This window comes from Orycteropus afer, unplaced genomic scaffold (assembly GCF_000298275.1).
Source record: "Orycteropus afer afer isolate SDZICR_OR568_19922 unplaced genomic scaffold, OryAfe1.0 scaffold00542, whole genome shotgun sequence".
Classification (NCBI taxonomy): Eukaryota; Metazoa; Chordata; class Mammalia; order Tubulidentata; family Orycteropodidae; genus Orycteropus; species Orycteropus afer.
This window is the reverse complement of record NW_006922129.1, coordinates 1,211,179-1,222,547: the sequence shown is the minus strand read 5'-3', so window position 1 is coordinate 1,222,547 and position 11,369 is coordinate 1,211,179. Positions and strand designations below refer to the sequence as shown.

Genomic DNA, 11,369 nt, shown 5'->3' with positions numbered 1-11,369 from the left:
CGCACTCCGCCCCCACCCTGGTTGCGCGCGCATCAGAGTACGAACCAACTTAACGGCTCCAGGGAGTTTAAATATAGTGCCCCCGTAGTCCCCCAAAAACCCACCACCCCAAACTGACACCCTACTTCCCTTTGCAGCTATGTCCGTCCCTACTGATATCCTTTGTCTCTGCCGCGCGATCCCACCCACCGTAGGCGGGGAACGGGGAGCTGCGGTGAAAAGGTCTCCTTCACACCCGACCCTTGTTCCTGAGGAATGAGTCTCAGCGGCCTCCGCCCGGCTCTAAACCCAACAACCTCCCTACCCCGCCTCCTTCCTCCCCCTAGTGGGGAGCGCCTGCGCACACCCTTTTGGGCTTGCGCGGGTCGATGCAGCACGTGCTGGAGACGACCCCCCCCGCCCCCGCCCCCCGTCCTATGGGCGGGGAATGTTACGTCGCTTCCTCAGGTTTGGGACACGCAACGTGCGTCAGCGCGACCCCGAGAGGCGTGACTTACTAAGAAAAGGGGCGGGTTCATGAATTATTCATTATCTAATTGCCCATTACTCTACTTATTTACTTAGAAGGGCTTCTGAGGGAGTGGAGTAAACATAAAGGGGAGGATTGGAGTGTACTAGCAATCTTCCTAGGAAATGTTCTCAGTAAAATGCAATAGGCCATTTTAATGAACTCACCCCCCTCGAAAACATTCTCCGCTGGACTCAAAAACAACACTAAAATAACCGAGGTTTTCCAACTTCTTTCTGTGCCGAAATGGCTGTGTCGCTTTCGTTCTTTCGCTTTCCCCAATCGCGATCACCAGTATACACCACGCCCTCTTCCCTGCCTCAACACCCACAGCACAGACACCAACGCCCCCGCCCTCTGTCCCACGCCTGCGCACGGGCATACCAGATCACGGACTCCACAGCCACCTGCACGCAGTCTTTCCCAAATGCCGACTGAGGCTTCGTGCCGCCTTATATAAAACCGTGTGTGGGTGGGAAAGAGTATTCGGCCTGCTTTGGAACCCCAGTCTTGGCCAGTGGGAAAAAGCTATTTGACGCTCTTTCCAAAGGGTGATCCAAAGTAAACCAAACCCACTGCCATTTAGTCCATTGCGACTCATAGAGACTGTAAGACTGTAGAACTGCCTCATAGAAATCCAGGGCTGTGAATCTTTACCGAAGCTGTCGGCCTCATCGTTCTCCCAGACCTCCTGGTGTGATCAAACCTTTTGGTTAGAAGCCAAATGCTTAACCACTGGGCCATCAGAGCTCCTGAGTGGGGCTAAAGATAGTCTCAAAATGTCCAAATAAGGGCGTGAAGAGGCCTGAAAGGAAGAATAGGTAGGAGAGAAAGAAAGGAGGACGGAAAAGGGAGTCCGACGCAGAGAAAAGATAGTAAAAGAAGGATATGTTTCAGGAACAATCAGGCGCTGGTGCTGCCGCCTAAACGAAAAGTGTAGCCAGTGAGGCTCATGGGACTTGTAGTTTTACAGGTCGCAAAATGGCGGAAATCGCGCACAAGCGCAAAAGTTGTTTTCAGCTGCGCATGCGCCTTGGTTTTTCCAGCTGCGCATGCGCCGCTGCGGGGGTGGAGCTTTTGCCCGACCTCGTGCCTTTTCTCCGTGGCGGGAAAAGTGGATCCAGGTTGTGGAGGCTTGCGGAGTCGCCGCAAGTGTTCACTTTGCTTCGTGCCTTTAGGTCCTCCTCGCTCCGGAAGGTATTAGGCTCTTCTTAGATTGCAGATGAAGTAGTTAGGCGCCGCCAGTCCTGGTACTAGTTGTCTGAGGAGAAACCTTTCTCTTCAGGGCAACAACCAACTCTTAACCCTTCTTTCTAGAATCGGACCTCAAAATTCACCCCCAACACAGAAGTAAAAAGAACCCAATGTAATGGCGGGCAAGCACGATTTTAGAGGGAATAAGAATCCTGATGCCTCAGCGATAGGTTAGCTGAGGAGAAATTCCCTCCCGCTGGGATTTTTGATGTAGAAGAGAGGCGGGAAACCCGCTATAGTATCTTCCGAGAGGAGTTTAAGGATCGGTAATTGTGTGTAAACATTTAATTGCTGTCCCTAATTGAGTTTGGCGAGGGAAGAGGAAACAAATTTGGATCACCCAAAGTTCTTGTCTGATTTTCAAGGAGGAATTAAGCATTTTCTGCTCCAAACCTTGACACTGTGAGGGGAAATGGTGCGGGGATCTGGGAATTCTACGGGAATGTGCTCCTTTAAGGGAAAACAACACTAAAATGCTAGTTTGAGGTCGGTACCAGTAGGTACCAGTTTGGTGAATGTCTGGAAGCATTTCCGGCGATAGATGGCAAGACTATGAAAGACAGCAGCCCCCGGAAGATGACTTATTTCGTAATCAGAAAGTTCTAGTTCACCGTTTATTTCTAAGCTTCTGTACAAGGTTTAAGGAGCTCTGGTGACATAGTGGTTAAAGCATTGGGCTATTAACCAAAAGGTCGGCGGTTCTAACCCACCAGCCGGCCGTTTCGTGGGAGACTGTTGAGGCAGTCTGCTTGCGAAAAGACTTGCAAACCAAACCAAACTCAACTGGCGTGGAGTCGGACCCGACTCATAGCGAACCATCCTTGGGTTTCCGAGGCAGTATCTCCACGGATGTAGGTTGGCCAACCTTCTTCCAAGGAGTGGCTGGTGGGTTTGAATCGCCAGCCTTCTGGCTAGCAGTCAAGTGCCTTAGGTAATAGGCCACCAAAGCTCCTGCGAAAAGACTTGGAGCCTTAGAAACCCTGTGGGACGGTTCTAGTCTGTCCCAAAGGGTCGCTGTGCGTCAGAATCGACTGAATGGCAGTGCGTTTTGTTTTGTTTTGGTACAAGATTTATTTCAGGCAGTTACTGTTAGATGTGACAGTAAATATCTTGTTCAATATATAGCTTGGGCAGTAAGGGTAGTTGGAATCTTGGTTTTTCTTTCTTGTTAAAAGTTTTATTTTAAATAATGCTTGCTGAGCGCAAAAAGAAAAAAAAAAACAGTACTGGTTATATAGGCATGAAAATAAGAAGTCCACATGCCACGAGACAGACATGCTGAAGGAAAATAGACCCAGGCTTAAAGAAGATATAAATACAGTGTTTAAAAAAATTATTTTTAAAAAAGTTTTTTTTTTTTTTTTTTTAAGGCTCATCAGTCTGTTTTAGAGGACAATTGTAAAGGGTTTACTTTTGTTCTTTCAGACCAAAGATTCGAGGAAATATTCTGAATGGGGCAGGAGAGGATTAATGTTTTTTGAGAAGTATTGGTAAGACTAAATTATTTAGCTATATCAGTTCTCAAACTTTTTAATCTCAGAGCCTTTTTGTACGGCTAAAAATCTTGCAGGACTCCAGGGGCTTTTGTCTATATGGTTTATAGCTGTTCGTGTTAATGAAATGAAAACAAAATTTTAAAATATTTATTTAATAATTAATTTGAAAACGACAATAATTAACCCATCACTTGTTAACATAATTAACATTTTAAATGAAAAATATATTTTCCGAAACAAAAGCAAATTTAGTGTGAAGAATGGCATTGCATTTTTACAAATCATGTCTGCCTTATCAGAAGACAGCTGGATTCTTATCTGTTTTTGTATTCAACCTGATACCTTATTTTGGTTGAAGTATGTGAGAAAATCCAGATACTGTGTTTTGGAAAAGGGAGGAGACTCAGGGGTTCGGAACATACCTTGAGAACCACTGTGCTAGGTGATTTCATCTTAGAATGAATGTGATGATTTTCAGTGTTGAGAGAAAATTCTTTATTTTTTGGAGATCCTCACCCATCTTTCCTTTATTAGTTCTTTCTAAATTTTTCCCCCTCCTTATTCAGTCTCCTTTCATATGTTGAGTGGGTGGGATTGTGTTTATGGAACTATCCTGGTTCTTTTACTTTCTTACTTAAAGCCTTGTTGGATTTTTTTCCCCCCCTCTCCTTTTCATGTAAGGTAAGAAATGTTATTCCTGGGTGTAGAGCCCATGGTCATTTTGTATATTTATTAACTCTCTCTCTCTTTCTCTCTGAACTAGCTTTTAATATTCCTTATTGTGGAAGAAGAAAATTCATCTGAAACAGAGGAGCAGTGTCAGAAAGTGACTCTCTGGCTTTCCAGTCTCTATTGATCAGGTTAGAGCTTTTCTTTAAAAGTAATGTTCTTCATCATACTCCCACCCTAGATTAAGGGATAATGTAAATGGTTAAAATCCTCAGTTGTTAATCAAAAAGTTGGTGGTTCAAATTCCAAGGTGCGCCTTGGAAGAAAGGCCTGACGATTACTTTCCAAAAATGAGCCATTAAAAACCATATGGAACACAGTTCTACTCTGATACACATGCGGTTGCTGTGAGTCAGAATCAACTCAAGGCCACTGTTAATTCAGTTTTTCAGCACAACAAACAAAATGTTATTGCAAGGGTGCAGAGGACTCACAGAGACTAAAGGGACCAGAGTGTAGTTGACCTAAAGAGAGCAGGGACCAGGGACTGGGAGCCAAAAGTATACATTTCTCTTGTTTTCTCATATTCTCTCTCGCTCATCCTCTCTTCCTGCCTCTCCATTCTCCTTTATTGCTTATCTTTCCCCTGTTCACTTATACATGGATGTTATGGCTGCATGTGTTCTAACTCTACATGCTCTACTTGACCACAGTGTTCATCTGCTGGCTAGAGTTCCCAACAATAATAACTCTAGTCTTCAATTTTGCAAATTCCGAATTCCCAACCAAGCACTCTAATTAGCTCTACTAATATTTTCCACCATTCGTCTGTCAGTTTGTCATACTGTGGTGGCTTGCATGTTTCTGTGATGCTGGAAGCTATGCCACCGTATTTCAAATACCAGCAGGGTCAGCTGTGGTGGACAGGTTTCAGCAGAGCTTCCAGACTAAGACAGGCTGGGAAAAAGGATGAAGCCATCCACTTCTGAAAAAAATGGCCACTGAAAATCTTATGAATCGTAGTGAAAACATACTTTCTATGAGTTGCACTTGGGTGGGTATAGACACCCCATTGTGACCCCTGTTTGGTTTCTGAGGCAGTAGATCTTTATGGAAGTAGATCGCCCAGTCTTGCTTCTGCAGAGTGGCCAGTGGGTTTGAACCACCAGCCTTTTGGTTAGCAGTCAGATGCCTTAGGCACTATGCTACCAGAGCTCCTTATTCTCAGCATAGCTCTTCTAATCATGAGAAGCCCCTGTGAAGGTGATTTAAATTAGAAGAGCTATATATAGGGGCTTCTGGTGATCTCTTTTTTGAATTCTGAAGTCTGGGATAAGATAGATTAGGTATTTGTGGAGGGGTCCTGGCAGTACAGTGGTTAAAGCACTTGATTGTTAACTGAGAGGATGCCAGTTCAAACCCACCCAGCCACATGGTAGGTGGAAAGATGTGACAGCCTGCTTCCATAAATATTTACAGCCTTGGAAAACCCTATGGGGCAGTTCTGTTCTGTCCTATAGGGTCACTATGAGTCAGAATTGACTTCATAGCAATGGGTTTGGTTTTGCTTTTTGGTCTTTTGTGGTCAAATTGATACACCTCTTGCAGCCTAATTTTATTCAGTTTTTAGGATTTATATTTAGGATTATATGGGATTTATATGAAAGGATTTATATTGTAATATTTAAGATTATAACAAAGAAGGAGACCAATTTGCTGTGGTGTTTCTTCTCCAATTTCCTTTTTTTCCTGGAACAAATGAATATAAAAGACAACAGCAGTCCCTGAAAGATTCCTTATTTCATAATCAGGAAGTTTCAGTTCACCATTTATTTATAAGATTCTGTACAGATGGATTAAGATGGAAATAGTGAGAAATTGTGCTCCTTAATAAAAAGGAAAAGGACTTGCTACAGAACAGCACATCTGGATTATTCACATTTCTAGAAGTATGAGAAGGAACAGGAAAGTGTCAATGGATAATTACTTTAAAAAATACTTTACATTTAGCAGTTCTATGGCTGTGGAAGGAAGACGGGGCAATCTACTTCTGTAAAGATTTACCACCTTGGAAGCCCAAAGGGGCTCACTATGTGTCAGAATTGACTCAATGGCAGTTAGTTTGGTTTTGAGTGAGTGTGGCTATACTAAGTCAAACCCCCAGCACCTTTTGAATTCATCTGGGATCTAGAGAGAGGAATTCTGTATTTGAACAAAAAAACCCCCAAAAACCCCCAAACTCATTGCTGTTGAGTTGAATCAGACTCGTAGTGACCCCTCCTTGGTTTTTCAAGGTGGTATCTTTACGGAAGTTGATTGCCCAGTCTTCCTTCTGAGGAGTGGCTGGTGGGTTTGAACCTCCAGCCTTCTGGTTAGCAGTCATATGCCTTAGGCACTATGCCAAAAGATGCATTTTATGCTGCTTTTGAGTCTCTTTTTGGTGGGAGATAGACGGCAGAATTAGAAGAGAAAGTTTCGGATTTATGGCCTTTCTGATACTTAAAGTCAACAGCCAGTAATAAGATCATAGAGAAGAGCAGAAGACTTATTAGTAGAATTCAGAGGCCAGAGGCCTGGGATCATCTTGGCTCTACCGTGTAGTAATGCTGACACTTTGGGCAAGCCATGTGACCTCTTCTGTAAAAAAGGAGAGATGGGGCTTTGTAACCTCTAGATGCCCTCCCAGAGCTACAACTCAGCTCCCACCTTTCCATGGCCTATGACGGAGCAGCCTGGTCCTTCTTCCCAGAGGAGAATACTGTACTCTGAGTGTGTTTTCAACACACTCTTTTTTTTTTTTTTAAATGTGATTTGGGTGAAAGTTTACAGAGCAAATTCACTTTCCATACAGCAGTTCACATACACTTTGTCTCATGACATTGACCACAATTTACCACAATGCAACAGCTCCCCTCCCACTTCCTCCCCATAGTTACCTCTTCCCTGTGTCCATCCCTCCATGCACTCCTGCCCCCTAAGCTGTCTCCCTGTGCATAAGCAGCCCTTCTTTCTCCCATGATTGTTCTCTCCACAGAGTGTATCTGCCTCAGGTAAATGTTCAATTCATATGCCTGTCTTTTGTTTGGCTGGAAGCCACAGGCATCAACACACTTACTCTTAATGCATGTTTTCTGTATGTGCTGTTATATAAAACTGGTTGTGAAGCACTTAGTTAGAGTATTGGGATGTAGTGTAACACAGTTAGTAGCAGAGACTTCAAAATCAGATGGGCCCTCATCCTGATCATTTATCAGTTACTCAGTATCTCTAAGCTTCAGTTTCCCCAAGTGTACAATGCTATCTATCTATAGATTTATCGGGAGAATTAAATGAAATGATACATGTTAGGATATAATCCGTGCTCAATAAATGTTAGCTGTTACGGTTAGTCACAATACCAGTAGTAATAATGAAGCATATCGATATACTATAGAGCATCTGTGAATAGATTTCTGCAAATGAACAATGAATATCAATTGAAGGTGCTTACTACTGGGTTCTCTGAGGACTACTGCTGGGTATCAAATATTTCAGAGCCATGAATACAGATGGCCAGAATCCAGCACATTGGGAAATTTATTGGACTTGAGGATCTAAGTAAAATACATATTGTAGTGTTCTCTTGAGGCATAGGGACCTCTGAATTAGGTCAGAAATTTGCCAGATTATTTGTGTTCCAAATATTTAGGAGAACCATGTAAAATGAGGTCATCCCTTAGAAGAAAGCTCTCACTCTTTAACTGTTAGTACTGTCTAAACTCTATTACCATTGCTCTGCTACTGTCATTACCACTACTGCTTCCACCTACTTGAGTGCCTTTCTCACATTAGATGTGGTTCTAGACACTTAAGGATCATTACTAATTTTTAAAGGCAGGAAAAGGACCTTTGGTAGCATAGTAGTTAAAGCATTGGGCTGCTAACTAAAAGGTCAGCGGTTTGAACCTGCCAGCTGCTTATGGAAGAAAGATGAGGCAGTGTGCTTCCATAAAGATGTACAGTCTTGGAAACCCTATAGAACAGTTGTACTTTGTCCTAAAGTGTTGCCATGAGTCGGAATCGACTTGATGGCAGTGGGTTTAGAACGTATGTAAAATGTAGTTCAGGGATCTTAGGCAAGCTCTGGTAGCATAGTGCCTAAGGCACTTGACTGCTAACCGGAAGGCTGGCGGTTCAAACCCACCAGCCACTCCTCCGAAGGAAGGTTGGGCAATCTATTTCTGTAGTGATACTGCCTCGGAAATCCAAGGAGGAGTTGCTATGAGTCAGGGCCAACTCGACGGCACGTAACAACAACAGGCAAGGAGATCTGAGTCCAAGAACACGGGGAGAAGAAAGTTTAAAATTATGTTTAATCAGTCATAGCGGTTTCTTTCTTCTAACAGAGGCAAAGGAAGGTAGCCTGAGAGCTGAATGATGGCAACATTGCAGAATAAAGAAGGTGAGTCAGGATTGAGGGAGGTTTACTTTGTGGCTCTCTCTCATTTTCCTCCTCTTCCTCAGCCCTTTTTTTATCAGGACACTCTTATTATGAAAGGGCAATTCAGTTCACATAAATTTTGTGTCTACTCTGTTCAAGTTGCTATTCTGTTACATACTTTGAGTGATAAAAATATAACTTAGAAATAGTCCTGTTCAAGGAACATATGATTTAGTAGGGAAACAAAAGATATTTGGCTATCTGTAACATGAAGTGGAATGTGGTAAATGTCATGAGGGAGGTACAGACTACTATGGAAACTCAGAAGAAAGAGATGTTACTTATCCCTGGGAGGATCAGTATAGTTTTCACGGAGGAGGTGACATAAGAACTGGGCCTCGAATAATTGGTAGTTTTTGACTGGAAGGGAAGGCAGAGGGAATTTGTTAGTAAATACTTTCTGCCATCTCTAATTTTATTTAAAAAATTATTTATTATTTATTTTTTATTAATTCAATATCCCATAGGGAGTTCTGGTAGCGTATGCCTGAGGCACTTGACTGCTAACCAAAAGGCTCAAGGTTCAAACCCACCATCCACTCCTTGGAAGGAAGGTTGGGCAGTCTACTTCCGTAGTGATACTGTCTCGGAAACCCAAAGAGGGGTTGCTATGAGTCAGGCCTGACTCAGTGGCACGTAACAACAACAACAAAAACAATATCCCATAAAGTGTTGTCCAAAGTTATAATCAGCAAATTAAGAAAATTTCACATTTGACTAATTCAGCTTTCTGCTTGCTTATGTTTATAACAAACTTGACATTGTACTAGAAGTACCTAGATAGCCTGATAAAATTACAGATTTCTGGGTCTCGCTCCAGATTACTTTATCAGAATCTCAGAGCTGGTGGTGAGGGAGGGAAGGAGAGGCCCAGGAATCTGAATTTGTTAAAAGCTCTCTCCATGTAATTCTAATATGGCCAATGGACAATGTTTGACAATATCTGTGCTAAACTCTGTGTTTCATAAATTTCATTTGATGGTCAAATTTGTTTCAGAATATGGGAAGGGACCAAAGAAAACCTTTGCTCCACCTGTACAAAAATTGCATAGACTGATGCCTTTGAGCCCTAACTCACTCAAGGAGGACACTCGGGAGATCAGTTCCCCAGAGGCAGAGGCCACAGCAAGCCTGCCGAAGGCCAGATTAGAGAAGAAGAATGAGAAGGCCCACACTGAGAATGGTCCAGGCAGCGGGCAGGAGGAGCGAGGAAAGAATCTATGCAACAAGCAAGCAGAAGGGAAAGTAGAAAAGGTATCAGTGACGTTGATGGGCTCTGGTAGGACAGTCCCTCTCTTCCCCCTCTGCCCAAGCTGGACAAACAGAATCTTTTCACGTGGGAGAGAGGCATCCTGTAATTTCAACTTTTTATTCCTTTTGGGGCTTTCTGTTTTCTTCTTAAAAGAGGGAAGAATGCTTGGATGAAAGCATTTGAGAAAATATATGTCTAAGTAGAATGGAAGTGGGGGTAGAAGTGGACAGAAACTTTATAAATATTTTCCTTTTCTTTGACGCTTTTATTCCCAGGAGATCTGGGATGGACTTTCTGGAATCCTTAGGTTTACTGATTTCATACTCTCAGTCTTGTGAATGCACTATCCTATTTAAAGGCAGCTTCTCTGACTGGTCATAGAGAACAACTAGGGAAAGATAAGCAGCTTCACTCTTTTACTCTTGTCTCTGCAGGAAAGGACAAGTCTTACCAATGCAGAATTTGAGGAGATTGTTCAGATTGTGCTACAGAAGTCCCTACAGGAGTGCTTGGGTAAGGCCTGTAGTGAGAAAAGGGTTTTGCTTAGACAAAGTGACTGTTGTCTGAGGTGTAGATTAGTTTCACAGCTTTTCCTCTTTTCTCCATCTTCCTGAGTAAGGAAATATTCCATGGAACTTTGAAATATCTTAAAAACATTTAATCAATGGGATAATAGGTAAACCACCTTAGATAAAGGATATAGATTTTTAGAAAAGTCTGTATTATATTCAATTTAAATATAATCTCACCTAAATTTTTAGAATGCAATGTATATTCATTTCTGTATGCTTGTAAACTACTTAGAAGAGAGAAATTGTTTTTCCATCGTTTGAAGAACTCAGTCTCCATTTACCTTTGTATATTTCCAATACCATTTTAGCATATGCTCAGGGATTTGATTTTTAGAGTATAGAACTCTATCTACGTGTATCCCTGAGGCCTTCTGTATAAGCTCATGACGCTAAGGAGAGTGACCTGACATTGTCAGTCATTCTCAGGTGTACTTGAACTCCTGAAGGGCGTTTGAGGAACAAATAATATAAAATACAGTACATTATTATTTCCATTAAGTACACAAAATAAAATTAGCATTATCTGACTACCCTGGAATGGGGCAGATTAATGTGGAAAGGCTTGCAAAAAGATACAAATTTGCAGTTTTTCCTGAAAATTTAGACTTAAAAGTTCTGTGACAAGAGGGCAAAAGTAGGTTTCTCCATGCAAAGGGTAGGAGACATTTTAATGAAAGAGACAGTTAGGAAATAATGGAGTGTGTGTTTTCTTTTATTGCTTCTCTGCTTATAGTATTTTGTTTTGGGAGGGATAGGATCTGACCTTGGTTTTGCAGAGACATCCTGTGTGCGGCCCATAGGATATACCCAGTCAGGCAAGGAACGAGGAATTGCTTCTATAACTGCTGCTAGTGATAGTGCTGATGGGTGAGTTTACCCAGTGAGGTGAACTGATCACTGGGTGGATTTAACGCTGGTAAATGGTGATCTATCTATCTAGCTCTCCTTTTCTCTCAGCTCTGGCAAGATACCTATTTCAATTGGGAAAAAGACAAGTAGGTGGATATAATGACCTCAGGAGGCTTTAGAGGGCCAAGGATTCTTTTGTCTTCCTAACTTTTACTCTTGGGTTCTTTTAAAAGAAGGGTACTATAAAGTTTTCCTTTCTGCCTTTACATTAAAAAAAAAAAACAAAAAA

The 11,369-nt window shown here is 42.3% G+C and overlaps 1 protein-coding gene across 1 annotated transcript in view; it reads left to right on the top strand.

Moving 5' to 3' along the window:
- Positions 1-8,340: 8,340 nt before the first annotated feature.
- The window catches only part of ZCWPW1 (zinc finger CW-type and PWWP domain containing 1), an 11,983-nt gene continuing 8,954 nt past the window's right edge, over positions 8,341-11,369 (top strand). Inside the window, exons 1-3 of the mRNA XM_042782967.1 lie at positions 8,341-8,368; positions 9,405-9,661; positions 10,094-10,172. Coding sequence (XP_042638901.1) covers positions 8,341-8,368; positions 9,405-9,661; positions 10,094-10,172 — 364 coding nt within the window. The remainder of the gene's footprint in view (positions 8,369-9,404; positions 9,662-10,093; positions 10,173-11,369) is intronic.